This window comes from Anguilla rostrata, chromosome 12, assembly GCF_018555375.3.
Source record: "Anguilla rostrata isolate EN2019 chromosome 12, ASM1855537v3, whole genome shotgun sequence".
NCBI classification, from domain to species: domain Eukaryota; kingdom Metazoa; phylum Chordata; class Actinopteri; order Anguilliformes; family Anguillidae; genus Anguilla; species Anguilla rostrata.
In genome coordinates this window covers 18,715,073-18,741,594 of record NC_057944.1, presented here as the reverse complement: position 1 = coordinate 18,741,594, position 26,522 = coordinate 18,715,073, and the positions used below count along the sequence as shown (strand labels likewise).

General features: G+C 43.9%; 3 protein-coding genes across 10 annotated transcripts in view; 2 read left to right on the top strand and 1 right to left on the bottom strand.

The window, feature by feature from the left end:
- The window catches only part of plch1 (phospholipase C, eta 1), a 67,860-nt gene extending 55,357 nt beyond the window's left edge, over nt 1-12,503 (top strand). For 5 of the 8 annotated variants that reach the window (XM_064303554.1, XM_064303555.1, XM_064303556.1 and 2 more), the window contains 10 exons: nt 791-888; nt 1,235-1,414; nt 2,429-2,536; nt 3,365-3,489; nt 3,827-3,911; nt 5,445-5,591; nt 6,338-6,417; nt 6,856-6,915; nt 7,721-8,093; nt 9,221-12,503. In XM_064303554.1, coding sequence (XP_064159624.1) covers nt 791-888; nt 1,235-1,414; nt 2,429-2,536; nt 3,365-3,489; nt 3,827-3,911; nt 5,445-5,591; nt 6,338-6,417; nt 6,856-6,915; nt 7,721-8,093; nt 9,221-11,646 — 3,682 coding nt within the window. In that variant the 3' untranslated portion in view covers nt 11,647-12,503. Of the gene's footprint in view, nt 1-790; nt 889-1,234; nt 1,415-2,428; nt 2,537-3,364; nt 3,490-3,826; nt 3,912-5,444; nt 5,592-6,337; nt 6,418-6,855; nt 6,916-7,720; nt 8,094-8,853; nt 8,882-9,220 lie in introns of all 8 variants that reach the window. The other 3 variants (XM_064303559.1, XM_064303553.1, XM_064303557.1) reach the window with 3 other exon arrangements.
- Nucleotides 12,504-13,271: 768 nt separating this feature from the next.
- On the top strand, nt 13,272-20,216 carry LOC135236945 (extracellular calcium-sensing receptor-like). Its single transcript, XM_064303560.1, has 6 exons — nt 13,272-13,760; nt 14,082-14,349; nt 15,034-15,858; nt 16,196-16,405; nt 16,991-17,114; nt 17,720-20,216. Exons 1-6 carry the CDS (start codon nt 13,525-13,527, stop codon nt 18,616-18,618), a joined length of 2,562 nt encoding a protein of 853 aa, XP_064159630.1. The 5' UTR covers nt 13,272-13,524; the 3' UTR covers nt 18,619-20,216.
- On the bottom strand, nt 20,077-24,970 carry LOC135236948 (extracellular calcium-sensing receptor-like). The gene is made up of 6 exons (XM_064303570.1): nt 24,759-24,970; nt 24,089-24,380; nt 22,234-23,037; nt 21,700-21,927; nt 21,322-21,445; nt 20,077-21,051 (listed from the first exon to the last, which is right to left on the bottom strand). The coding sequence occupies exons 1-6, from the start codon at nt 24,968-24,970 to the stop codon at nt 20,141-20,143; spliced, it is 2,571 nt and encodes an 856-aa protein (XP_064159640.1). The 3' UTR covers nt 20,077-20,140.
- Between the last annotated feature and the right edge of the window lie 1,552 nt (nt 24,971-26,522).

The window sequence follows — 26,522 nt, the reverse complement described above, 5'->3', positions numbered from 1 at the left end:
GCAAAGTATATACTGGCTGCAATAATTCTGTCACTAAATGTGAAATTTTGCTATTTTTATAGTCAGTTGTGGAGAAAATTAATAGGAATGACGTTTATGGTAATGGGTAATATCAAAGACTGCCTTCGGAGAGCTGTCTGTATACAATACGCCTCTCTTTTAGCTCCTCGTGTGCATCTCACACTTCAAACACAGTTAGCCTTCAGTGGAGAACCTTGCGGCGCCTGCCGTGAGATAAATCAAATTCAATAGTCGCTCAGAAGGAAAGGCTCCCACCGGAGCTACGTGCTTTGAAGTGTCCTGGTGCCTTTCAGGACCAAAGGGTTTGTATGATAAGTGAAAACTCCCCAACAGTTAACAAAAGTGAGGAATTGCAATGAGGGAAAAGTAGTGTTTCCCAGACCTGCTCCCACGACAGGAGATCGGCTGTTAAAGTTCTATGCTTATTATGTGTGATTTAATTTAGAGGTACAGTGAGTACACGCTTATTTACTTGTGTCTTGTTAATTTCTTTAAAGAACGTACATTATTAATGAAGACATATATTTCACATAATTCCTTAAGATCCATTTGTTGTTGGCCTTATAATGAATGCTATTAAGAGCTAAATGAGAATGGCATTGTCTTACCTGGGTTTGCATTATTTTATCATTTGCAGTAGTGTTGCACAGGTGCTCATTTGGAGTTGAGTGGTCTATTGTGTGATCCCCCCCTCTGTCTCTCTCTCTTTCTCTCTCTCATGATCTGTCCCTCTCTCTCTTGCTCTCTCACACTCTCATGCTGACTCTAGGGGTTGTAGACGGAGGAAGACCATAAAGCTGAGTAGAGACCTTTCAGACCTGGTGGTGTTCTCCAACTCTGTGGTCTCCCAAGAGTGCCTGGAAGAGAGTAAGGCAAAGCTAGATTTCTTACACGCTCATTTCCTCTCCACTTTCTCCTTCTCTTATCACATTCCTACCCACCTGTTCTCTCCTCTGACTTTTATTCTCGTCACTCCCTCTCTTGCTCTTCTTCTCAGACTCTCCCACCTTAGTCTTCTTCTTCTCTCCCTTTCTCCCTTGTTATCCTTCTGTCACCATATCAATTTCCCCTCTGTTCTTCTGTCCATCCATGTTTATCCATCTCCTCAAATCCACATTGTGCTTTATTTCAGTGTTACTAATGTAGTGCCTCTCTCACTCCCCTTCTTTCCTACTTTCTCTCTCTCTGATCTGCTGGTCTTGTCTCATGTCAGGTACTCCAGGGAATGTTCTGTCCTTTAGCGAAAATCGTGCGCAGCATCTGGTTCACCACAGAGCGGAGCGCCTCATCTCCTTCAATCAGAGGCAGCTCTCCCGCATCTACCCATCTGCCTACCGCATAGATTCCAGTAACTTCAACCCCCAGGTCTACTGGAATGTTGGCTGCCAACTGGGTGAGTTCTCCTCGTAGCACATGCTCACACTTATGTTCTCTCTGAAGCACACACGCATTTGCACATACACACACATGCACTGCAATGCAATGCAGAAGATAAGTGCACCCATGCATACAAACATTCATGCATCTGTGTGCACGCACACATGTGAATACACTTCTCAAGACACATGTATAGTGTACATGTACACATTCATGCACTTATGCAAGTACACACATTTTATATGCACAAACAAGCTCATGCTTGTACACAAACACACACACTCACGCACTACATGCATGCACACACACACTGAAATTTGTCGCTTTCGTGTTACTTTTTAATTTTCCACAGCCAATGATAAGCTTCTAAAACATCTCTCTTGTACTGATGATTCAAAGAGGCAGGTTTTTTGCACTTCCTGTGGGCTAGTTTGACTTTGAAATCCAGTTAAGAGCCATAGGGAGTTTGGACTCCTTTTGCTTTGTAGTTGGACTTGGCAGGATTTGGTGAGGGATGTAAATAAACCTGCCGCTTATCTGGTTATGCACCACCAGACCACAGCCCCAGCCTCCCCTTGACTCATAACTCCCAGTGAGCTCCTTTCTCTGTATGTAATACTGCAGTGTGACATTCCTGGCTCGGTACTGACAGCTGTGTCTGCTGGATATCTGACAAGGTGACTGTGTCAGGTCCCTCTGCCACACATATGGCCCATGTCACCAACACCATCTGGGCACACGGAAAGAGGGACAAACCTGCTGGGGGAAAAAATGTAATTCTCAGCAGCATCTTGATCAATTCAGGAACTAATTACCATGAAATTGCCCCAATCCCCACAGTTCCCTTAGTCGGTGAAAACATGGTCTGACAGAGACATGGCAGTTTATTTCTTCTGCTCAGCTGTGAATGTAAGATATTTTCCCAAACCAGAGTTGCAGTGAGCACCTGCTCTATTCCCATATGATTATATAAGCAAAATGTTTTCTTTGTCTGTGATTTTTCCCTGAAATTTTCCATGGGTTTCCTCAGTGGCGCTGAATTACCAGACTGAGGGGCGTATGATGCAGTTGAACAGGGCCAAGTTTTTGGCAAATGGTAACAGTGGATACGTCCTCAAGCCCCAGCCCATGTGTAAAGGTACAGAGCCCCACACTCCCTCTGACAAACATAAATCTGTATCTGTCTGTGTGTCTGTTTAAATGTAGCATATTTACTTTTTACTTTTTATAGATAGATACATAGCCATGTACTGTATATTTTGTGTCATTTATTTTTGACATCATTTTCATGTAAAGGTTTGCCACATTTTTAATGCAAAGCACTGCTAAACATTACTACCTCCCTCCCCTCCCTTGGAGAAGAACATTGTCTGGAGACACTATTAGTGCACATTAGTCATAAACCCAGATAGCAACCATGATGCAGTTATTAAAATCTTAAAATACTTCCTGACCTTAATGTGTCCACTAAGCTGTTCATGGCCTGTCACTGAGTAGATTGCTGCACCATAGTCTGGGTTTGATATAATTGCAAGATGAACAAAATCCTAAGGCTCCAGACTGTTGATTGGCAACTGATGAACAATGATTAATCTGAAAGTATCCCTAAATCCGTTCAGCCAGTATTTGAACATACAATATATTGGGTTTTTTCAGTTTGAAAATTAAAATCTTTTATTTATTTTTTTTGCAAAATGCAGGTGCAAAATTTTGTATATATGTATATATATGAGGTGGTTTTATGTGGCACGATCTTACTGTTTGGTATGATTAACCAAAAGCTGAATCTTTTAAATGTGTTTTAGACTTTGGCAGGGAGTGCAAAATGTGTTGCATTGGCTGTTTAACTAAATGAACATAGCAATTACAATGAAGCTGACCAAACGCAAAGTGCTTTTTCTGTGCTCTATTAAAGATTAATTTCTTGCTCCATGAAAAGCATATCCTTAAGATCATACCTTTGCAGGTTCATTCAACCCATTCTGTGATGACCCCTTCCCTGCGTACCCCAAGAAGCAGCTGTTGCTGAAGATAATCAGCGGACAGCAGTTACCCAAACCCCCAGACTCCATGCTGGGGGACCGAGGAGAGGTGGGTATAAAATGACCCAGCATGCATCCAGGGAAGCCCCATCTGCCACCCTGCATGTGCCACTGGAACCCTCTGTCTCCCAGCTTCTACTAGGCTGCTACCCACAATGCACCAGGGTCCCATCTGTTTTTACAGCTAATCTGCGGTGGAGAATAAATTAATTAATTTCCCATTAGAGAATGAGATCCTAATGAAAAATGTTTGCCAACGGACCAGCTGAATTTAAATTTTGGAGACTTTTCTCTTCCACGCACAGCAATCATGTTAAATGCCTTTATTGACTGCTGCCTTGGAGTGATGTTTGATTTCATTGTGGGAAAATCCCTGTTCTCTTCAGATTATTGATCCCTTTGTGGAGGTGGAAATCATTGGTCTGCCTGTTGACTGCTGCAAAGAACAGACTAGAGTGGTCGATGACAATGGTAAGCATCATTAGTCTGTATCTGTGCTGTACACACATCTGTCTGTATTTATAAACTGAATAAACCTTCATGTGCATTTACACATACATGTCTACGTATGTGTTTATGTCTCTGCTTTATACCTACATGATCCTATCCTCCTTGAACAAAATGCACGTCTGAATGCCATCCATGCTTATGAATATGCCTGTTCATATTCAAATAAGTATCTATACATTTTTGTATACCAGCTCAATTTATAGTTTGCAGCCTTACCCAGATAGCTGTCTCTGTGTGGTAGTTTGAGGTTGCTTGCAAAACCATATATCAAACAAAAGAATGTATTAAGGATGGATAACTTTAATTATAATAAAAATGACAGCTGAAGGCTTACTCTAGAGATGAGACAAACAGTCCTCCTGTACCCCTTATTCTCCATTTCCCTCTGTTCCTCAAGCCTCATGATAATGTGTTTCTGCCACTGCTAATGAAGTGACTGGTACTGATCAAAAGTATTTTGGGGACCAAGATAAAAAAGTGTTGCAGTGAGGAGGTACTCAATTTTGGGGCATTGTAAGTGTAAATGCACTGCAGGCAATTGAGGTTATGCAAAATATTTTATGAACATCTCCGTTTCTAGAACTCATCTAATTTAGGAAATGTTTCACTTTTTTAATTAACATGAATATCAATACATCTGTGTATACTATATGGCTCTAAATATTTGCATCAAGAGATAAACATTTGTACCGTGTGTATCCATGCATGACATATGCATTGCCCTGAGCATAAGTACCTCGTATGTGGCTGTGTTGCGCTATATGGCTCTTTTTCATTGTGTGAATTTTGCCATGGGCGTTTCTCCACTGTGGTGTTAGTCATCCTGCTTCTTGCTGTGTCATTTGCTTATTATTTTTACTCTGTTTCCATGCTGTGGTGGGTATCTTGCTACGCTGTGTCTCGTGTTGTGTTGTTTGTTTTGCTGCACTGTTCCGTGTGTTACTGCGTCTTGCTCTTGTCATGTGTGGCTCTTTGTTGTTCTGCACGCATGTTGTGGCCGTTGATTTGTGATTGAGGAAGGGACATCACTCAGGGGTACACTGTGGAAAGCTCAGATTTATCATTTTAATGGGTCTGTGGCCAGTTGCCCAGGAGCCCTTTGTGTATTTTTGGAAATGTTTGTTGTTGTTATGAATATGCTGAAAAATATGTTTGTTTATCGGTCTGGAGAGGCTGTAGGCCAAGGATACTTCAATCTGGCCCTCTGGGCCAGTAATATTGCTGGTTTTCATTTCTGCCCTCTAATGAGCGACTGATTTAAACCTGTCACACCAGGTAAGTGTAATCTCTGGCCAATCAAGTGACAGCTACAACAAATTCCAATCCCACCCCTCCCACTAGGTTTTCACAATCTGGTCCTGACAGATTTTCAGTGTGATATTTGTCCAGGTGAAGCTTAGTCATCACTGGTATGTAGCCACCCTGTGGGTTGTTGGTTTAACTTATGATTTAACCTAGTGTGTTTGTCTCTGTCTGCCTGTGTGTGTATCTCAGGGTTTAACCCTGTGTGGGAAGAGACTCTCTCTTTCACCCTGCACATGGCAGAGTTGGCACTGGTGCGCTTCCTGGTCTGGGACCATGATCCAATTGGACGAGATTTTGTTGGGCAGAGGACAGTGGCCTTCAGCAGCTTGATGCCAGGTAGGGTGTGTTAGTGGCTCTGCTGATCTCAGATCAGTCTCTTTCTTACCTTTTGCTGATCACAGACCAGCTCCCATTACAGATGTGCTGCACTATAACAACTAGAAACATCTGTGGCAGTCATGGTCCACGGTTTCTCCAAATCACTCTACATTCACACGTGATGTCTCTGCCATGCTAGATTGCTCAGTGTGTTCTCACTAATGACAAAGACACCTGGGGGGAAGATTGTCAGGGCTGTTACTCTTAGAGCTCCCTAGCTCTCAATATGATTGTGTCTGGATAACATTTCAGCTGTCCCTGCTTTCTCTAACAAATCTCCAAGGATGTGCTGTCTCACACCTCGCCCCTACTGTGAATGTTTAACAAACCTCTGCTAGCAAATGCATCCATGAGGCATGACCAGGTCAAACAAGCTGGAACATCCCAGATGTCTTATGTGTGTTCGCAAATCAACAGAGCAGAGGATCCAGTGCTCCTTATCTCAGTCAATAGACGCTTCTCTTTCAGAATGGAAAGTAGCTCACTTCTGATTTGGTTGTATAATGAGCATCCAACCAGTTTGCTACCCTTTATTTGCATTCATGAACATACCTCTCTCAATTTCTCAATATTACTTATCCCTCCTGTCTCTCACACTCCTACCCTTCCTCTCCTCTCCCCCACTACTCTTTCCCTTCTTATTCCTCTCTCTCCTGCCCACTGTCCCTACTCCCCTTCTCTCTCCTCTCTTACTCATCCTGCAGGTTATAGACATGTTTACCTGGAGGGACTGACTGAGGCCTCCATCTTTGTGCACATCGCAGTGCATGACATCTACGGCAAGGTGTGTGATCACATCTCCACCCAACTCTCTGATTGTCACATCTGCCGCAGTCTGAGGGGTCAGAGTTCACAAAGTGGAGACTGCCGTTGACCCCACAAACTCGAGTGCATTAGTGTGGGTGAAGCCTTGGCTGTGCTCTCGAGTCACATAGCTAAACCAACAGATGCTTACAGAGGACATTAGCCATTCAATAATACCTTAATGGTATTTAGGCTATGGTTTAAGTGTGGTGTCATTTACTAATTTAAATCCTGTCATAAACAAACTATTTACCTTTATTGATTAATTTCTGGATATTTACTAATATCCAGTTCCAGTACTGTTGATGTAAGTTTAAATTAGAAGAAAATGGGGTCAAAAAAAAAAGTTCATTAATGGAAAGATTTTCATGATTTTTGGTCTAGCTTATCAAACCACTGCATCCTTTTTGCTTTCCAGTGGAGTCCCCTAGTCCTCAACCCCAGCTATACCATTATGCACTTTCTAGGAGCTAATAAGGTATTATATGTGCTACATGGTGTCTGCATGCCACTTATTGCTGTGAATGCGATATCTGTTCCAGCATCTGCTTCTGGCTCCTGTGCATTCTTTACACACGTTTGTAATTATGTTGCTATTCATTTTATGTTTGTTTTTTGCCTTGTTTATTGAACTGTGGAGAATGAAAATCTGGACATACAATGTTGTTTGATATGCAGCATGTGCATAACTGAAATGAATTTAAAGCTGGTAGCACCATCTATAGGCCATCTACCATTATGCACTTAGTTCACATCGAGAATGAAGCGTGTCTGCTAATAGTGTGGAAAAGCGGACTGAATGAAAAGACTTGTTCAGCTGAACATGCACCGTATTTCTTTCATTTGAAAAATCATGTCTGCAGTGGTTTGCTTCATGCCATGCCATTCTGTGCCATGCTCCTGTTGTACGATCTGAATTCTCAGTGCGTTCTGTGCAGAGTAATATCAGAATAAATGTATCATTCATATTTTGATTTCAGGCAATTCTGCTCCATAATATGCTGATTTATAGCATTTGAGAAGCCTGACAGCCCTGAATACACACTTCCATTCACAAATGAATGAGCCGATTGAGAAAATGGTAAACATTTAATCCCCTTTCTTTCCTGCCTTCTCTAACTCTCTCATGCGGTCTCTCCCTCTCACTGGCTTCCTTCAACTTCCCCTTCCCCCTCCCTTCCTCCCTCCCCCCATTTTTCTATGTTTTTCTTTTCTATTCTTCTCCTCTTTGTTACTCTTTCTCTCTGCCTCCCACCCCACCCCCCCTCCCCCTCCTCTCCCAGGGTCGACAACTCAGAGGAATTAAAGGCCTGTTCAATAGGAACAGTAAGCGCTCGGTGGACACCCACACAGGACTCCCGCTGCGTAAACGCTCCGTCAGCGATCACCTGCTGCGCCGCACTGCTAGCGCCCCCGCCAAAGGCCGCAAGAAGTCAAAGATGGGCGGCTTCTCCGAGGCGTCGTCCGACAGGAACAGCGGCGGCGACCCCCAGGACTCTCAGGCGTCCCACGGGGCAGTGGAGAGGCGTGCTCCCCCCCGTCCCCAACTGCAGCACCGCCCCGCTTCCATGCCGCTGGAGAAGCTCCTGCAGGGGGCGCTGGCTCTCTCCTCGCCCAACCAGGATCAGCCTGACCCAGGCACCGACACGCATACGGGTGAGTCCGCCACAGTCCACACCTGCTTGGAAGCAGGTGACATCATAACTGAGACCTGCTGGCTAACATTAAAAGGCCAACCTAGCATCAGCAGCACATATGTGTATGTAAACCCTAAGCAGTCTCTCAGACGGTGCTAGAGGTCAGTGCGATAGAGAGCAGGACTGTCTTTAAATGCAGGTCCTCGTGCTGTTCAAAAGCACTGATCTAAGAGCAGTCTTGAAGCCACAGCAGACTGTGAGGGCCAGATATTCCCCTTCCCAGGTTCGTGGGGTTGTTGGTGTAAGCAAAGAATGTCTGATTGAACATTCACGGTATACATAGCTTCAGCCCATTTTTGTCCTTTTTACAGTTGTTACTGGACATTGCTTGTCTGTCTCTACAAAAGGAGTTGTTCATGCATGCTGGAAACACTGCTTACTGTTCTGCCTTGTGTGCGTGAGCACTGCTGCGTTCTATTTGTATGCATACTCTGTCTACTGAGGTGACAGTGTATAATTTTCTTGCTGCTTATTTATGCTTTTCTTTAACATCCGGGTATTTGCCCTTGTTTATTTTAGAATGATCGGATTAAGAATGCATCATTTGTGTTGGAGATTTGCAAACTGGGGAATTTAAAGTTGCTTTGACTTTTTGTTTTTGCAAATTGAAATGAGGGCAGCAAAAAGGATGTTATTTTACACACTCAGAAGCTATTTCTTCCTGAATACCTTAACACACCTTTGTCTTGTTCTGTCTTTATTGTTGTGCTTCTCTGTAGTAGAAAACTGACTAGGATACAACTGCAGGTAATCCAAACAGCCTGTTAAGGGTACCTCATTCAGAAACATCTTTTGCCAATATTACATCATTCCATGATGTAATTATGAATTCAAATAATATAAGAAACTTCTTTCTGAAAAATCTTTCTGAATGACCAACTGTCACATTTGATCATTTCCTCCAGAATTGATGTTTTTACCTGCACAGACTCATTCTCAAACCCCTCTCACAGTCGTACTTGGTGGTACATCCCATTTGTCTTTGTGTTGCGATTGAATTGTGTTCGGACAGACTGTGTGACTTAGTGTTTTGTTTTCGGATCTGCAGCAGTCACTGTCACTGAATTTGAATGTCTTTTTCTGCAGAAATGGTTGCCTTGGAGAGACCCAAGTCTGCATCAGTGGATCTCCTCATTGAAACCTCTGCTTGCTTACAACCCCAAGACCTGTCCCTGCCTGCTGACTCCTCCCAGGAATGGACCATGAAGCCCGCTGAGGTACAGGAGACTACCTACTTAGTAATTGGGGAAGGCAGCAATGATGGACACAGTGACGATAGCCCCAAAGACCTACATGACCAATCAGATGAAGCAGCTGAACTTGCTTCCCCGAACAAAACAATTTTGTACCAAACCAGTTTCCCTGACACAGCAGGGGACCATATAAGGTCACAGTCCTCCAATGTGCAAGCCAGGAATGATGATATACCAGTGTCGAGCAGGTTGGACATGAGAGCACTCACCTCCTCAATGGCAGCTCCCTCCTCTGCCCTACACATGGACCAGTCTGACGTGCCCAGTGAAATTTCACTGCAGGATAGTACAATTTCCCGTCTCATTGATGCTGTCTCCCTCGGCAACGGGAGCGACACCTGTGGATCAATATCTGCACTGATTGGTCAGTTTGATGTCACCAGTGATCAGAGCAACCTGACCTTGGTGTCCAACATGAATGGCACCCAGCCCCACAAACTGACTCCCTGCAGAACCCCTCCCTTTGACCCATCTGATACCGCCCTCTTCTCCAGCCCAGAGACCACTGACCCATCTGTCTACACCATCCTGGATGAGGAGGTGCTGTCGCCTGTCACTGTCTATAACTTACGAGAGCAGAGCATCCAGAAAATGAGGGTGGAGTCCGAGGAGAGCACCCCAGTAGGCAGCTTAGCTCCATCCCCTGTCAAGCACCCCCATCTTCAGTGCTCAGACAATGAGGACAACTGGGGTCACCCATATCACTGTGCAGGCATGCAGGAAGAGGATCATAGGATGCACTCATGTCACAATGAGGACATGGTGGGTGAAGGTCATAGGTTGCTTTCATATCATACTGAGAACACTAGGGATCATGGTAGCAATGTACCCTCATATCACACTGCGGTCACTGAGTTGCCTTCATATCGTACTGTGGGCATGAAGGGCAAGGGTAGTGGGTTACACTCATATCACTCTAATGCCTTGGAAGACAGTGGTAGTCCAGTCCATTCATATCACAACAATGCCATGGAAAGCAAGGGCAGCAGGGTACCTTGGTATCACTCAGCAGTTGTGAGTGAGGGTGAGGGCAGCTCAATACCCTCGTATGGTTCCCCACGTTTTGCGAGAGAGGGCTACCAAGGCCGAGGAAACGTCAGCATTAACAGCACCGCTTCTGACTGCTTCCTCCTCTGCCATGACTCCGCAGGCAGCAGTCTGATGGAGGTTGAGATCAATGTCGACGAGGACCCGCTGGATATCACGCTGACTCCCAGAAACGGCTCTGCATGGGTGGGGGCCGGTGAAACCCCCTCCACCCTCCGCAGACTCCCAAAGTCCAGCACAAGGTGTCAGTACAGCTGCCCTGTCACCAGCCCCAGAACTGAACACCACCTTGCCAATAATGGGGTCAATGTGCAGGGAGAATACAGTAAATCCTCCCACGGTGGGTACTATGAGTCAGGTGACAGGTGGGCTTCAGCGGAGAGAAATGAGCGGAACTACAATGGCTATGCCTCAGACTGTTTCTGGGTACCCAGGAGTGTCAGCCCCATTCAGCAGTGCTTAGATCGCCATCTCGTCTCCTGCTCTCCCCCTCTTCAAAACAATTCTAGAGGACTTCCAGTCCCGGCCCAGCAGGGTCATACGGACACCAACCTCAATCCTCCTCCCATATCCAAAGTCCCCAGCCCCTGTAAGTCCAAAAGCCTTGGTGACCTGACCTCAGAGGACATTTCCTGCAACTTTGAGAGCAAGTACAAGTTCATTTGCCGCAGCTTTGTGACACCTGGTATGCGGGATAGAAAGTGGATGGGTAGTCTGACCAATCGCCCGCTTTCTGCCGACCCCCTCACTGAGCAGCTGCGCAAGCTGGTGTCCCTTGAGCAGGAGGACCGTCCCCTCCCTCCGCTCCTGCCTCTGCCTGCGTGTCCCTTGGGTGGCGACGAGGACTCTCCACAGGTCCTGTCCCGGAGGCTGTCATCCCGCAGTCAGAGCCGTGTGCGTCACATTGCCAGCCGTGCTCGAGAAAGGCAGCAAGAGGCCTGTAAACCCCATCTCTCTGGTGCCCCCTGCAGCACAGCTGGAGTAGTGCTTCGCAACAAACCTGCTGCACAAAACCCCACTGCCAACAGGCACTCCACTGGTTCCTACATCGCTGGCTACCTGGACCAAGTGGAGGGCCGAGGGCTGCCTGAAGGTGCCTGCACTACACTGCACTACAGCTACAGAGATCACAGCTACAATGATGACTCTGTACTGCAGGCAGACTCCTGCCCCCCTTCAGAACCTGAGGTGTACTTCCTGCTTAGACTGTAAATCTATTTCCTGTTCAGATTATAAATCTGTTTCCCTTTCAGCCAGTAAATTTAATTTCTGCTAAGAATGTAAATATTTCATCCTAAGACTACAAATCTACTTCATAATCAGACTGCAAATCAACTTGCTGATCTACTCCCTTTTCAGACTATCTACACTATGAAGCAAAAAACAGAATTGTTACAGGGAGAGGGACATGAGACATCTCAAATGTTCTAGCAAAAAAATGCAGTCACTCTGAAAGATGCGTTCAATTTTAATAGAGATCCTTAATAAGTCTTCCTCCATCTCTATGTGTTCTGTGTTTGTCTGTGCTGTACTGTATATATGTGTAAAGGTTGCAATTAGTACGGTATAGATCTTTAAAAAAAAAAGCTGACTAAATGTCTCAAAAAGTGCATGTAACAGTTGACATGACCAGCATGACTATGCAGAACTCTGTATATGTTTCAGTGTTCTGCATTTGCATACAGCTGAACTCTAGTGCATTGGGCTACATCAGATTGCTTGCTTTCTGGTAGTTATGAATTCAAAATATTTTAAACACTACTGCATATTTTAAAACCATGGAGTTAAATGCTTTTATTTTTGTAACTGCTTTGATACAAGCACAAAAATAATTTTGTTTGAGGTACTACTTATTGTCGTTTTGGAGGGAGCGAACAACAGACAGCATGAAACAGGTAGATAAAAATGTTTGTTCAAAACCTCACAAAGCTGAAGTTTATATTTTCTGTGTTTAATGCATTCACAAAAAATACTGTTATGTCTCCAGGTTGCTCAAAAGGACGCTGAGAGCATTTTCCGGACCAATGCAATAAAATATTTAAGTATTGAAACACACAAAGTAAGAAAAATATCCTGTGTCAGTCATTTCTTAGTCTGCTGCTACTTTGAATCACATTTTTTCTGACTGAAGAAGCGAACACCTCTTTCTGCTTTAAAATAGACATGCACCAAGTTAGGAATATTCCTCATTCAAAATGGTATGTTGTCAACAGTGTAAAGCCATTGCATTGTCCAAGTCTGGTTTCAGCTAACTGGCTTGCTTGCATGACATGCCCCCCCCAACTGAATTGCCCCCGCCCCCCAATTGTTTACCTGTGATCTGTGCTTCTGGTGCTCAAGTAACAGTGATTTAAACCCGTCTGGGACATACTGCCCCTCCCAACCCACAATTCCTCATTCACACTCCCTTTCTTCTGAAAATGGGGCCTAATTGCTTGTAAAATGTGCAGCAGTCAGAGAGACTGCGCACACCTGAGGCCTATTGGCCCAACCGCCGCAATCATGATGAAATTATGTTCATGAATTATCCCCCCTGGCTCTAATTTAGGGATGGGGATAGGACTGCCCCAGTCCCTGTCCCTACGTAGCTTGTTTGTGTTTGAAGATCCTCCCAGGCTTTCTGGGTGAACGCATACAAACATGACTTTTATGTGATTCATTGATTGTTAAAACCCTTAGTGCACTGACCTGACATACAGCCTTTTCCATCAGATGTGGAAGAGAAACATGTACTTTCAATTGAACAAGACAAAAACAACATGAAAGAAAAATTCTAAAATTCAACTTTGTTGAATATGCATTGTGACGCCCTCTTTTATACCCAGCTGTCTACACCCCCCCCCCCCCCCCACCGTGCTGCCGTGTCACTGACCTGCACACTCATGACTGAACTTCCAGAAATTACCTCATGCATGCAGAGGCTCATGGGAAGGGCAGATTACCTCTCTCCCATGGTCCCTGTTTACTGTTCAATCCAGAATTCTACACAGTCGCTCGGGACACAGTGGCCATTACAAATATTCACTTCAACTGCATGTCAGGGACATAGAAGCCAGGGCTCAGAGAGAGGCTGGTCAGCCCAGCTCCGCTATGTCCCCACTCGGCTTCCCACAGTGGTTAGTGCTGGTCCTGCCTCTCCAGACCTGGGCGACGGATGGAAGCCTGTCGACACACTGCCAGCAGTGGATATACTCTGACAGCCTGGAAGACCCCAGCCTCTCTCAGGATGGAGATGTCATTTTGGGAGGACTCTTTCCTCTTTACATCCAGCCTGTTTCCCCAGAAACAACGCTCACCAAACCCCCGAAGCTACCGCAGTGCCAGAGGTCAGTCACTGCTTTCGGCATGGAATAAGAAGTTTATGGTCACAATAATTTAAAAAAATTCCTGTGCAATTTTTTTTTTGCCTGAATTACTTTGCTTTTATATATTTTTTAAATTTTACTATTATTTCATATTAAAAGAAATCTTTATTTTTGCATTGTTCATTTAAGACAGAGTAGATGAAAGACTTGTGTCTCTAAGAAACTATTTCTAATTGTGAGGAAGTCATTGTTCTTGTCACCTTTTTTATATGAATATGTTACTGAAAGTTAAAAGCAGTAAGCTGTGATTCTGCTGCTGGGATATAGTTTTCATCTTTTCAGACTCCAGGCACAGCCAATGCGCTGGGCACATGCCATGGTGTTTGCGGTGAAGGAGATCAACCAGAACCCCTTCCTGCTCCCAGGGGTCAAACTGGGATACAGGATCCTAGACAGCTGTGCGGAGTACCCCTGGTCCCTCCAGGGGGCTCTGGCACTGGTCAGTGGGCGGAACCACACCTGCAGCAAAGTCCCAGTCATCATTGGGGATGCTACTTCGAGCCAGTGTATCATCCTATCCAGAACTCTGGGACCACTGGGCATTCCTCTGGTCAGTCACAAGCTGTTAGAGCACTGGATTTACACCAGTGGGTTATGGTGTTGATTATTGAGGGGCACTGTTGTTATGTTCTTAAACACAGTACTACCTGCCAGTGGTGTTGTTTATGATCTAATATAACCTTAGTAAAAATGATTTATGAACATTTTAAATACATATATTCTGTGATATGCATATTTTGCAATGCAGTTGACATATGGAGCCAAAAACTGCAGGTATGAATTTGAGAGATTAAGAGGTCAGAGCTGTAATAACAGTTTTGGCATGTTTGTTATATATCCTATTATGTCAAAATAGTGTTTAAATGGTTTATAAAAACACTATTTCATTGAAGAACTTATTTACACAAATGGATAAAAAGATATATCTGCTGATAGTTTGTTTCTTTTCAGCTGGCCAATTACTCATAGAATGAAATTAAATCATTAAATGACAGGAGATATGAAAGATATTTTTGCATCCAGTTACACAAGTACATATTATTAAGTGTGTTTTAGCCATAATTACTCATTTGTTCATTCATATATTCATTAATCCAGTTAAAATGTTACAGCCATTAAATGCGGTTAGATTTCAGTAGGATGTCTATTCATTTATTTTCAAGGTATCCTAAGTATGTGCAGTACTCTTTTGTTTTTAATAGCTCATTCTTCTTTTTTATTTTGTGTTCTTCAGGTCAGTTATAGAGCTAGCTGTGCTTGTCTCAGTAACAGGCGTGAGTTTCCTAACTTCTTCCGGACGATCCCCAGTGATTTTTACCAGGCCCGGACCATGGCACAGTTAGCCAAGCGCTTTGGCTGGACCTGGGTGGGAGCCATCGTTGAAGACAATGACTATGGGCTGTCCTTGGTCCAAACTTTCTCTGAGGAGGTGAAGGGAGCCGGGGTGTGCCTGGCCTTCATCGCAACGCTGTCACGGAAGCGCTTGGAGCACGATGTGGCTCGGGCGGCATCAGTGGTGGAGCGCTCCTCTGCCCGAGTGATCCTGGTGTTTGCCTGGTACACAGATGTGGAGACGCTGTTCCTGGAGCTGGTCAGGCGTAACGTAACAGGCAGGCAGTTCCTGGCCAGTGAGGCATGGAGCACCAGTGACAGGCTCCTGCAGAACACTGCCCTCTCCAGCATTGCCCGGGGAGTTCTAGGCGTGGCCATACGCAGCGCTCCCATCCCAGGGCTGGAGGAACACCTGCGCAGCCTCCATCCTTCCCAGGAGCCTGGGAGCACTCTGATGTTGGAGCTGTGGGGGCTCTTGTTTGGCTGCAAGCCAGTTTGGCAGAATTCTTTTTCCTCACAGCTGCTGCCCCCTTGTGTAGGTACAGAGACACTACAGTCAGTGCAGAGTACCTTCACGGACACCTCCCAGCTGAGAACAAGCTATAGCATCTACCTGGCTGTATATGCTGTGGCCCATGCACTCCACAACCAGCTGTCATGCACTGGAAAGAACACCACCTACGGGAGCCCACACTGTGCCACCACCGAGGATCTCCAACCGAGACAGGTGCATTAAATTCAACTTTGCAGAATTATAAATCTTGAAAAGAGTAATAAAATACAAAAGACATAGAGGAGTGAGGCCACAATGTGGCACCACCTCTACTAGCTGTACAGTCATATGATATGAAGCAATGGATTTACCAAAACAGTTTTTCTTCATGGAGAAATGCAATATTTGTTTTGCATCACTATTTCTAATTTATTCAAAGCATTCAACCACTACAGCAGGTATAGCATTTTACAACCTTTTTTTCCATTCACTGGCATTGATCAAGGAATCTCCACGCGCTGCCTTGAGTCTTCCATCGAAAATTTAATTGGTCTTTGTTATTTTTCTCCAGCTGTTACATCACCTTGGCCAGGTGCATTTCACCACTCAGCTTGGAGAGGAGATGCAATTTGAGGGTGGGGACATTAGAGCGGTGTACGACATTGTGAGCTGGCAGGACAGCCCTGATGGCTCACTGAAGTATGTCACCATTGGGAAAATGGAAGGGTCTGAGCTCCACTTGAATGACTCAGCCATTGTGTGGGTCGGTGGTGCCAAGACGGTAAGGGGGACTGCCAAATTTAGAATCACCGCTGCTGTTATCCCTGAGAAACTGTTGACTCAATTTATTCAGTTCAGTATCCTGCTCTGTAATATTGCTATAGAATATGTTAAATTGCCCAAAATTACATTGTACAATTTACTACATTGTAAATTGTCTTTGATACTAGCTGCCTGCTTAGAAAATCTGTATTGTTATAGCAGTATGATATTTTGATATTTTGATTATGGATGTTCTTGACAAAAAATGTTTTTTTCTTCTGTCCCGATTGTATTTGGGTCCTGTCACCAAGCTCATTGCTGCTCTTTTTACAGACTTCTTTATGGAGTCACAACTGAACTGCAGAGGGCGTCTGATTAGACATTTTTACACGGCCGCAAACATCTTGTGATAAAATATAACAACTTCAGTAGCCGCTCAGTCAGTCAGTTAGTTAATAGATTGGTGAGTGAGTACATAAACTGCTGTTTCTTAGCCTCACCATCTCTGCCAAAAAGCCAGAAAAGATGTGCAGCAGTGCTTTCTGTATGTATATTTACCTCCATGTGTCCCATTCCTCCGTGACCTTTTCTGTGCTTTGCACAGGTCCCACTCTCTGTGTGTTCTAAAGAATGCCCCCCAGGAACACGCAAGGCAGTGAGGAAGGGTGAGCCCATCTGCTGCTTTGACTGCCTGCCCTGTGCAGACGGGACCATCAGCAACCAGACAGGTAATAATAAACCTCTTTAGATTCAACTCATTTATTTTTGTGTCATTTTAGAGGATTAAAATAAAATGCTTTTTGAGTTTTTTTTATCTTTGTTTCATGAATTCACATTCAGTTATTTGTTGAAATATGTTTCCATATGTTTAAATTACTTTCTTGTTTTGAGTACATTAAAAATGTTTGCTATCGAGGTGTTACTGAACTTTTTATATAACATTTTTATACTGTAATTTAAAAAAATAATAGTTCAATATTCTCACCCTTCACAGTTTGTGATGATTTGTGAGGAATGTGAATTTAATTACATTTATTTCCTGAAATGTCTAATGGATATGATGGCTCATAAATAGTCATGTGATCGGAAATCACTAAGGACTGTATGATCATTTGACAAGAAAAACATGAGGAGACCTGAATATAATGGTAATGCTCTGTACTGGCCAAGAAAGGTCCTCTTCTTACCTGGACCATAAAGTACATGTCTATGATTTGGGGCTGTATTTGTTATTGTACTGCCTTGTTTATGCCTGTGAAAGCATGTAATTTATAGTGGATCTGTACAATAATTAAAAGAAATTTAACATGTATTTTTGACATCTTTTCCTCAGGATCAGTGGAATGCAAGCAGTGTCCTCCAGAGTTCTGGTCTAACAGTCACAGGATTGAATGTATTTCTCGTGAGGTGGAGTTTCTGTCATTTGAGGACACAATGGGCATCACTCTGACAACCATAGCCTTGTCAGGTAGTGGCATAACAGTGGCAGTGGGTGTGGTCTTTCTGTACCACAGACACACCCCTCTTGTAAAGGCCAATAACTCAGAGCTGAGCTTCCTGTTGCTGCTGTCCCTCACACTCTGCTTCCTGTGTGCGCTGGTGTTCGTGGGCCGGCCCTCAGAGTGGTCCTGCCTGGCCCAGCACCTGGTCTTTGGGATCAGCTTCGTGCTCTGCCTCTCCTGCATCCTGGTCAAAACCATCGTGGTTCTGGTTGCATTTCGGTCTGCCAGACCTGGTGCCAACATGATTAAGTGGTTTGGACTGGTTCAGCAGCGGGGCAGTGTGGTCCTCTTCACTGGCATCCAGGTGTTCATCTGTATCTTATGGCTCTCCCTCAGTCCCCCTTACCCACATCGCAATACAGGATTCCAGGGGTCAAAGCTCATTCTGGAGTGTGCGGTTGGGTCAGCACTGGGGTTTGGCTGCGTCCTGGGCTATATTGGCCTGCTGGCAGCCATCTGCTTCCTGCTGGCCTTTTTAGCCAGGAAGCTCCCAGACAACTTCAATGAGACCAAGTTCATCACCTTCAGCATGCTCATCTTCTGCGCTGTCTGGATCGCCTTCGTCCCCGCCTATGTCAGCTCCCCGGGGAAATATACAGTCGCCGTGGAGATATTCGCCATCCTGACCTCCAGCTTTGGGCTCCTGCTCTGCATTTTTGCCCCAAAGTGTTACATCATTCTACTGAGGCCAGAGAACAACACCAAGAAGTTCCTAATGGGGAAAACATAAGCACTAAAATAGGAACAATAAGACCTACATTTGTTATATATCAAATAGACCACATCTCCATCTGTGTGACTTATTGGCAAATGACTTATTATAAAATTATCTTCATTTTAACATTTTAACATTTATTCCTTCCATAATTGTTTTATTCTTTGCATGTTTTAAGAAGTGTGTGACATCATTTACAAATAGTTCCCCATTTTTAATTAATCATCCTGCTAATGGGAAGTTAAATAAAACAAGGGAAGAAAACAGAATCTTTAAAGAATTGAATTATAAAAAATATTATTTGTTTTCCATTAGTTTATTTTCTTGAGCCTTAATAAAAATCTTACTGAAAATAAAAATTATGCAGCAGTATTGTTTTTTTTCTCTCACATGAAAAAGAGACCCTACATGTGAGTATGTCTGTGTTTGTGCATGTACATAAGTGTATATGTGTACATATGTGTGGATGTGTTTGTTCCTGTATGCACATGCTTAAGTCAGTCATATGAATCGACTGAAGAGTGTGGTTGTGTGTGTGTGTGTGTGTGCGTATATTAACAAAGGGATATTGATGTTTCTATTCCTGGCCCTTATGGGGCCAAATTTAGAATTAATCCTAAATTTGAGCATACAACCATTTCCATCAATGTTCCAACTACCAATTTATAAAATGTCCACACACATGCATAAATGTGGTTAAATCCTTGCTATGCATGACCCACTTATAAATCACAAATATTCTGAAATCGTAAGAAGTGCTTATTTTTAGCTTGGTGAGCAAAATGAAAAGATTTCAGCTCTTTTATATCCTTCTATATGCTCATTTATCACGATCAGCCAAATGAAGCCTCATTTATGAAATGTTCATATGCATGGATTTAATTTTTTTATTGTTATTATTAGGTTGTTCTGTGTTTCAAAAAGTTTGCGCTCTTGATAATGTTAAAAGCCAACGCTGCAATAGTCTAGTTAATGAAAGACAATCTGACGCGTGCACAGCCTAAGAGCCTACACATCTCCATATGTGAGGGAGTAGGCAATCTATTCTCATGTGTGAAAAAAATGATGAACCTGAAGTATAGCCACATAACCATAAGGAAAAGTGTGTAAGTGTACTCTGTGGAGTATACTCTTATGCATATCATGAATGTGTGTGTGTATTATATGTGTTTTATAAACGAGGCCCCTTGTTTGTCAGGACAAAACCCATTTAGTCACACACTGCACACGCATACAAGCAATTCATACACACTGTCCAGGACCCTGCACTAGTACCACACCCAAAAAGACACAATGGAAAGAAAATACATTTCAGTCACCGAAATTATAAACCTTAAAAAAAATTTCTCACCAGTCACGCTGAATACATTTCAATAAAACTAATAAAAAACACGCTATTAAAATCCATGATGAGTCTTTATTTTTTTAAGTGAATTTATATGCATGTCATTGAGTATATATCAATAACAAAGTCATATTTTTAAAAAAGATTGCGAGATTTACATCTTTGCTTGAAATATCAATGTGAATAAAACATTTACTTATTTGGGGCATCTCGTCCCATCAGGGCCTTCTTAGTGTTTTTCTCTGGATGCAGTAGGATAATGTAGCATTTTGGGGCAAATATTGCTCCCAGGAGCCCAAAGCTGGAGGCCAGGATGGCGAATATCTCCACTGCATCTGAGTACTTTCCTGGAGAGCTGACGTAGGCGGGGACAAAGGCGATCCAGACGGCGCAGAAAATCAACATACTGAAGGTGATGAACTTGGCCTCGTTGAAGTTGTCAGGCAGATTTCTTGCCAGGAAGGCCAGCAGGAAGCTGCTGGCTGCTAGCAGGCCGATGTAGCCCAGCAGAGCACCAAACCCGGCTATTGACCCAACCGTGCACTGGTAGATGATCTTAGAGTTCTGTAAGCGGGTGTTTTTGTAGGGCACCGGTGAAGCAACGGTCAGCCATGCCACGCAAATCACTGCTTGGATGATGGTGAAGGCCAGCACAGTGCCCCTCTGCTGCTGCACACCAAACCACTTTATGGTATTCCCGCCCGGCCGTGCAGCCTTGAAGGCCATCACCACTACGATGGTCTTGACCAGGATACAGGAGATGCTGAGGGCAAAACTGATCCCGAATGCAGCATGCCTCAGCCGGCACGTCCACCGTTGAGGCTGGCCAATGAATAGCAGGGAACACAGGAAACACAGTGTGAGTGACAGCAAGAGCAGGAAGCTCAGCTCAGAATTGTTGGCCTTCACAACAGGTGTGTTACTGTGACGGGCAAACACGGACAAGGTGACAGTGCAGATGCACGCCCCCAACACTGAGATGGTTGTTAGGGAGATCCCCAGGGGTTCCTGGAAGGAGAGGAACTCGATTTCCTTGGGTACACAGTGGTCTCTGAGTTGGTTTGACCAAAAGTCCACCGGGCACCTGTAGCACTCGTTGGAATCTGTAATTGAGAAGTGGAAACTAATAACATACCTGTAACCCAAAAAAGGCAGAGGGGATGGGCAGAGCAGAGGGCTTTTAATGCATGTGTCTAGGGTTTTAAAGAGGCCTCAGATGAATTTTGAGTCTGTGATTTAGACTTTGATAAGATGAGACTGTACGAGGTGCTGAGTTCCTGGTTGCTGAACAAATCAGGATATCTAATTATTTTTGTAAATGAGAATGTCTTCTCAGAGAAATGTTTTGTTCTCTGCCCTGTGGGTGCACTGACCTGTCTGGTTGCTGATCTCCCCATCTGCACAGGGAAGGCAGTCAAAGCAGCAGACTGGCTCGCCCTTCCTTATTGCCCTCCTGGTGCCTGGGGGGCAGGGCTCACTGCAGATGGAGCGCAGGGGCTGGTGGAAGTTCTCATCATAAAAATAATGCCTTTCTTTTCATTTATGACACAGTTCTGTTGATCAGCATATGCACTACTATTGGGTAGTCTTTACAAGAAACCAAATGCTGTATATGTGACTTATGTTTGCTGCCTAAACAGAACAGTTGACGTTTTCACACTAAACACCAGCAAGTCACTGACCTGCCTCAGTCCAGCTGAATGGAACCCTCACAGGAGAGCATAGATTTAGTAAGAAAAGGAGTGGCTCACTTTGTTTGACTCTGTATTCCAGAAGATGTTTTTTTCCTCCAGCTGGAGCTTCTGTCCAGGAGGGGCGGATTCGTCAAAAACCCCGACTGTCACGGCTGTGATGGACCCGTCTGCTGCCCTCTGCCAGTTCATCACATCATAGATGGCCAGGGCATCACCATTTTCATCAAAGGACACTTGGTCACCAAAGCTGGTGGTAAAGTTAACCCTTTGCAGGTAAGGTACCAGCTGCACAGGGGTCAAAAATAGTCAAGCTTATAAGAGCAATAGAAGGAATATTATATATAAAAGAGCTGTGAGCAGAATGCTGCCTTTTGCTGAGTTACTTTCAGGAAATTCTGTATTACTTCTATAAGTACTACTATGTTGGCAGCTCATTTCTCAGCTGCCATGGAAATACAGTGACTCTTTAGAATAAAAAGCATTCCCACTCTCTTCAGTTTCTCTGTGAAAGATTAACTGAGATTTTACTATACAATGTTTCTGAAGCCTGGATCATTCATCATTCTCACAATGTCTAAGAATGTTTCTGACCTGCCAGGGTTGCAGAGTGTGCAGCTCAGCACAGGAGTGTCCTGGGAAGGGCCCTGTCCCAGGCGTGCACAGCAGCAGATCATGCAGGGCATGTGCCAGGGCGTACACCGCTTTGTAAACATTGTAAGAGTACCTGAGTGCTGACACATCACTGTACGCTGACTCTGTGCCCTCCAGACTCTCCTGTCCTGTGCACACCCTGCTGGGGGAGTCTGCTTTGAAGCTACAGCTGAACATCTTCTCCCAAAACATGTTCACCATGTTATTTCCAGGGTCAAAATCTGGGCGAAGACTGAGCAGGAAGTCCTGGAGCCTCGGGATATCTCCCTTATGGATGGCGATGCCCAGGGCTCCACCGAGGAAGGGCAGCAGCCGTTGTGTGTGGAAGACTGCTGCAGTGGCCCAAGCTTCGCTGGCAATCCACTGCCGCCCTGTGAGGTTCTGCTGGGCTATCTCCTCAGTGAGGGGCAACAGGTATGCCTCCGCAGAGAATGCCACCACCACCCTCGCTGTGGAGTAGCGAATGATGCTCACAATACGTTGGACCTCAGCCCGGTCATTGTTGTGGGGCAGCATCTCGGAGAAGGCCACACAGCCAAAGTGACTGACCTCCTGGCGGAAGGATTGAGCTGCATGCACCCCATAATCATCATCACTGAAGAGGAGTCCCACCCACTTCCAGCCGTACCTCTGCAGGATCTGCACCATGGCTCTGACCTGGAAGGCATCACTGGGGATGGTTCTGAAGAAGGAGGGATACTGCTGTCTGTCACTTAGGCATGAACATGTGGCAAAGTAACTCACCTGGGGGAAAAAGAAAGACATGGAGAAACTAACATGGGCGGCAGGTGGCTTCGACGTAAAAGAGGCCAATTTAAATCCGGAAGGGTTGTGGTTGTGGCATGGCCAGGAGGTTGTGTTCCAGTTGTAGACTTGCAACTACAGGGTAGCTGGTGGTACACCTATGGTGCCCTCAGACACAAGTACTTTTGAGTAAGGCACTGAACCCCATGATCTCTGCAGGGCGCTGTACTGTGGCTGATCCTGTCCTCCTTAAATACTCTATTTTATAGTCTCCACCATTACCATAATAAGCTTGTATATAAGGCAGAGCCAAGCAGTAAATACTCTATCCCTCACAGTGACCAGAGACATGAAGGTCACTGGAAGGTTAGTGCTGCAGGGCTTCTGTTTACTCTTAAACATACACATTTTAATCATGTTATGACTGCCTTAATTTTTCCTTAGCTGCCCTAACAAAACAATGCTGTACTTGATAAAATAAGTATGTGATAAAATAAACTAACACATCAAAACTTGAAAACATGCAGATTCAGAGTCAATGTTTGTGGTGTAAAGCAAAATTGAATCAAACCAGAAGTGTTACTACAGTGCAAAGGTTCCGTGAAAATATAAAAATAAATTAATCAAATGGATGAAAATAACATTAATAAATAAACAGAGTTGATGTTATGCCACAGAGAACCCACAGATATTGTAATCCTGCCCTGGATGGCATAATAATAAAGAGAAACGTATTTATAGTATTATTATGCCATCCAGGGTAGGATTACAATTCTCTGTTGATTTTAAAGCCAAGGGCAATCTGAAGGGAACTGCAATTTATTTATATGGGAGAATCCCATTCATCTCATGCTAATGTAACTTTACAAATTCACATATCACAAGGAAATGACAATGTCTAGACAGTCATACTCCAGTACATTTAGAAGTAAAAAAAAATTAACAACAAATTGCCATCATGGTTAGATTCACTGCTCCAGTCTTGTGTGATTCAGAGAGCTAAAAGCTCAAATGGGCTGTGGACCAGGATTGGTCCTCTGTCATACAGTACCATGGGAACACGAAACAGGCCTAGCACACTGGACATGGCGATGGAGTTGGTGGAGCTTGGATCACCCACGATGCCCAGAATCGGGGGAGAACCTGTGCATCCCAAGTCAGAGAAGGACTCGTCTGTACCGCTGACCAGTGCTGTGGCTGCACCAAATGCAATGCCAAGCTTCGCGCAGTTGTCATAGATATGGAATCCCAGGGTGATGTTGGGTAGCAGGTCTGGGTTTTTGTTGATTTCTTCAATCGCAAAGACCATGGTCTGCACTGCCTGGAACCCTGGAAAATCAAGCCTGACAAAGGAGAGATGAAAACTGAACAAAGAATATATTTAATGGCATGTCTATTACTTTAATGCCTAAATTATGACACAATTAAGTAAAACTTAATTATTTCATTCAAGGATTAAAAGGTGAAATTGCAAATGTAGTGGGCATGCAAACATTTCATAAACAAGCAAAAGCAAATGTAATGTATGTATAAGTATTAAATCTGTGATCACATAAAACAGTAACTTATTTTATGAAAAATACCAGAGCATATTCCATGACTTACAAAATATCTTACTGTAATTAATGTACATTGGTGTAAAGGTGTTTGTGCATTTGTGTATGTGTGTGTACCCGTGTGTGTCTGGTTGTCTCCTGATGTTTAGGAGCAGAGCAACTCACCACTCACACCTCGGCTGTTCTGGCTTGGACGTAAAAGACAGCTCAGGGAACACTGTCAGGAAGTGCACCTCAAACAGGCCCCCAAGAACCAAGTCCCCCTTGCGGTACATCCCATTCAGACGGAAACGCTCCCGGAGTTGGCAAGTTGTCTGAGGAGAAGCCCAGGCCCAGGCCAGGGCCAGGTTCAGACACAAAGAGAGCACGGGCCTCATCCCTGCCACAGACATCCCCGAATTCACTGCTTGGCATCCACGTCACACACTTTTATAGAGTGCACAGCCCTGGCCCCTCTAGAGACCGGTGCCTTCAGTGCCATTATTCTTTCTGAAGGGGTGGATCTCCACTAGCTTGCTCAGGTAGAAAATTGGATGAAGTTTGAATTAAACAAAATTTCATTGAGCTCACCGAAAGGAATCTCTTGTTCATATTGTGACCATAATCACAATCACTATTCCACTTAGGCCCTGAAAGTTGACCAAAAAATTACATAATAATTAATTTATTTATTTTCTTGTTCTATTTTGTTGCTAGATAATTGTATCAATATAACGTCACTTCATAATGTAGCGTGAGAAGTTTTCAATGTCATTTTTAAATGAACTATCATATCTCTTTGTGATAACAGTTAATAACAGTAGTGTTTCAGTTGTACAAAAGTATAATATTGTCAGTTTTACTACATAAAACCGACTACAACTGCACAACGCAATAGTTTAGCGCAATCTCAATGGACAGATATAATCTCAGTCAAATAGAATCAGCATTTTACATAAAGATATTACTATGAATCAGTGAGGCTACACATAATTTCATGGTCCAAAAAGGACTATGCTACTTGTATTAAATGTGTGAAGATTTCAGAACATACCGTTATGTTGCACATGCATGAAATTTAATGATATGAACTTGCATGATATGAAATTTTATTTTGATTTTGGAGGGGTCATTATGCTACTGATATCAGTAAATAACGACATAAACACTAAACATAGAAAAGTGCATTCTCCATTCTGATCGCACCTAGAGCAATAATTCTTATTATTTGTCACTCTCTTATGTAGTTATCTTGTGTTTATGAAAGGGAGGCTATTTTACTTTCCATTTATTTATTTTTCTTGGGTCAACAACTACCAAAACTATGCATACCAATGTGCCAGACTGAGCCGGTAGCCGCTTAGAGCTTCCTGCTGAAGTGATGTACAATGATAGCCCCAATGGGTTTCAGCAGCACTGCTGACAGCGGAACAGTGGCGTCCTCACCTCCTGTTGGTGCTGTAGAGAGAGGATAGGGCCTCAACTGCAGGTCCATCCCCAAGATGTCATTTACAATACACTGAGCGGCCTGTAGATGGCAGTCACATGCAGCAGGTGACAGTCCCGCTGCCCCTTCACAACCACCCCTGCCCAGGAATGTCTCTCTCTCTCATCTCTTTGTCAGTCCTTTTCTTTCACTGATTTTCAGATGTGGAACATAACTTTTCATGTTTTAAATTAAGCATTGTTAGTTCTTCTGAGAACAAATTAACAGGGGTGCTGTTTGACATTTGACAACCCAAATTGACAAACTACTTAAAAATTCAAGGAGGAAAATTGGCTACTTATTAGAAACAAAGCTTACTTTCTCTTTTTCCTCACAGGAAAGAGGATAATCAAGTCAATTTTCTTTTTCCCTTTGATTATGGGGACCGTTTATTTACATACAGCTGCTTCTACACTTAAGCATTTAGATGCTGTCTACAAAACAGCTTTCAGATTTATAACTGG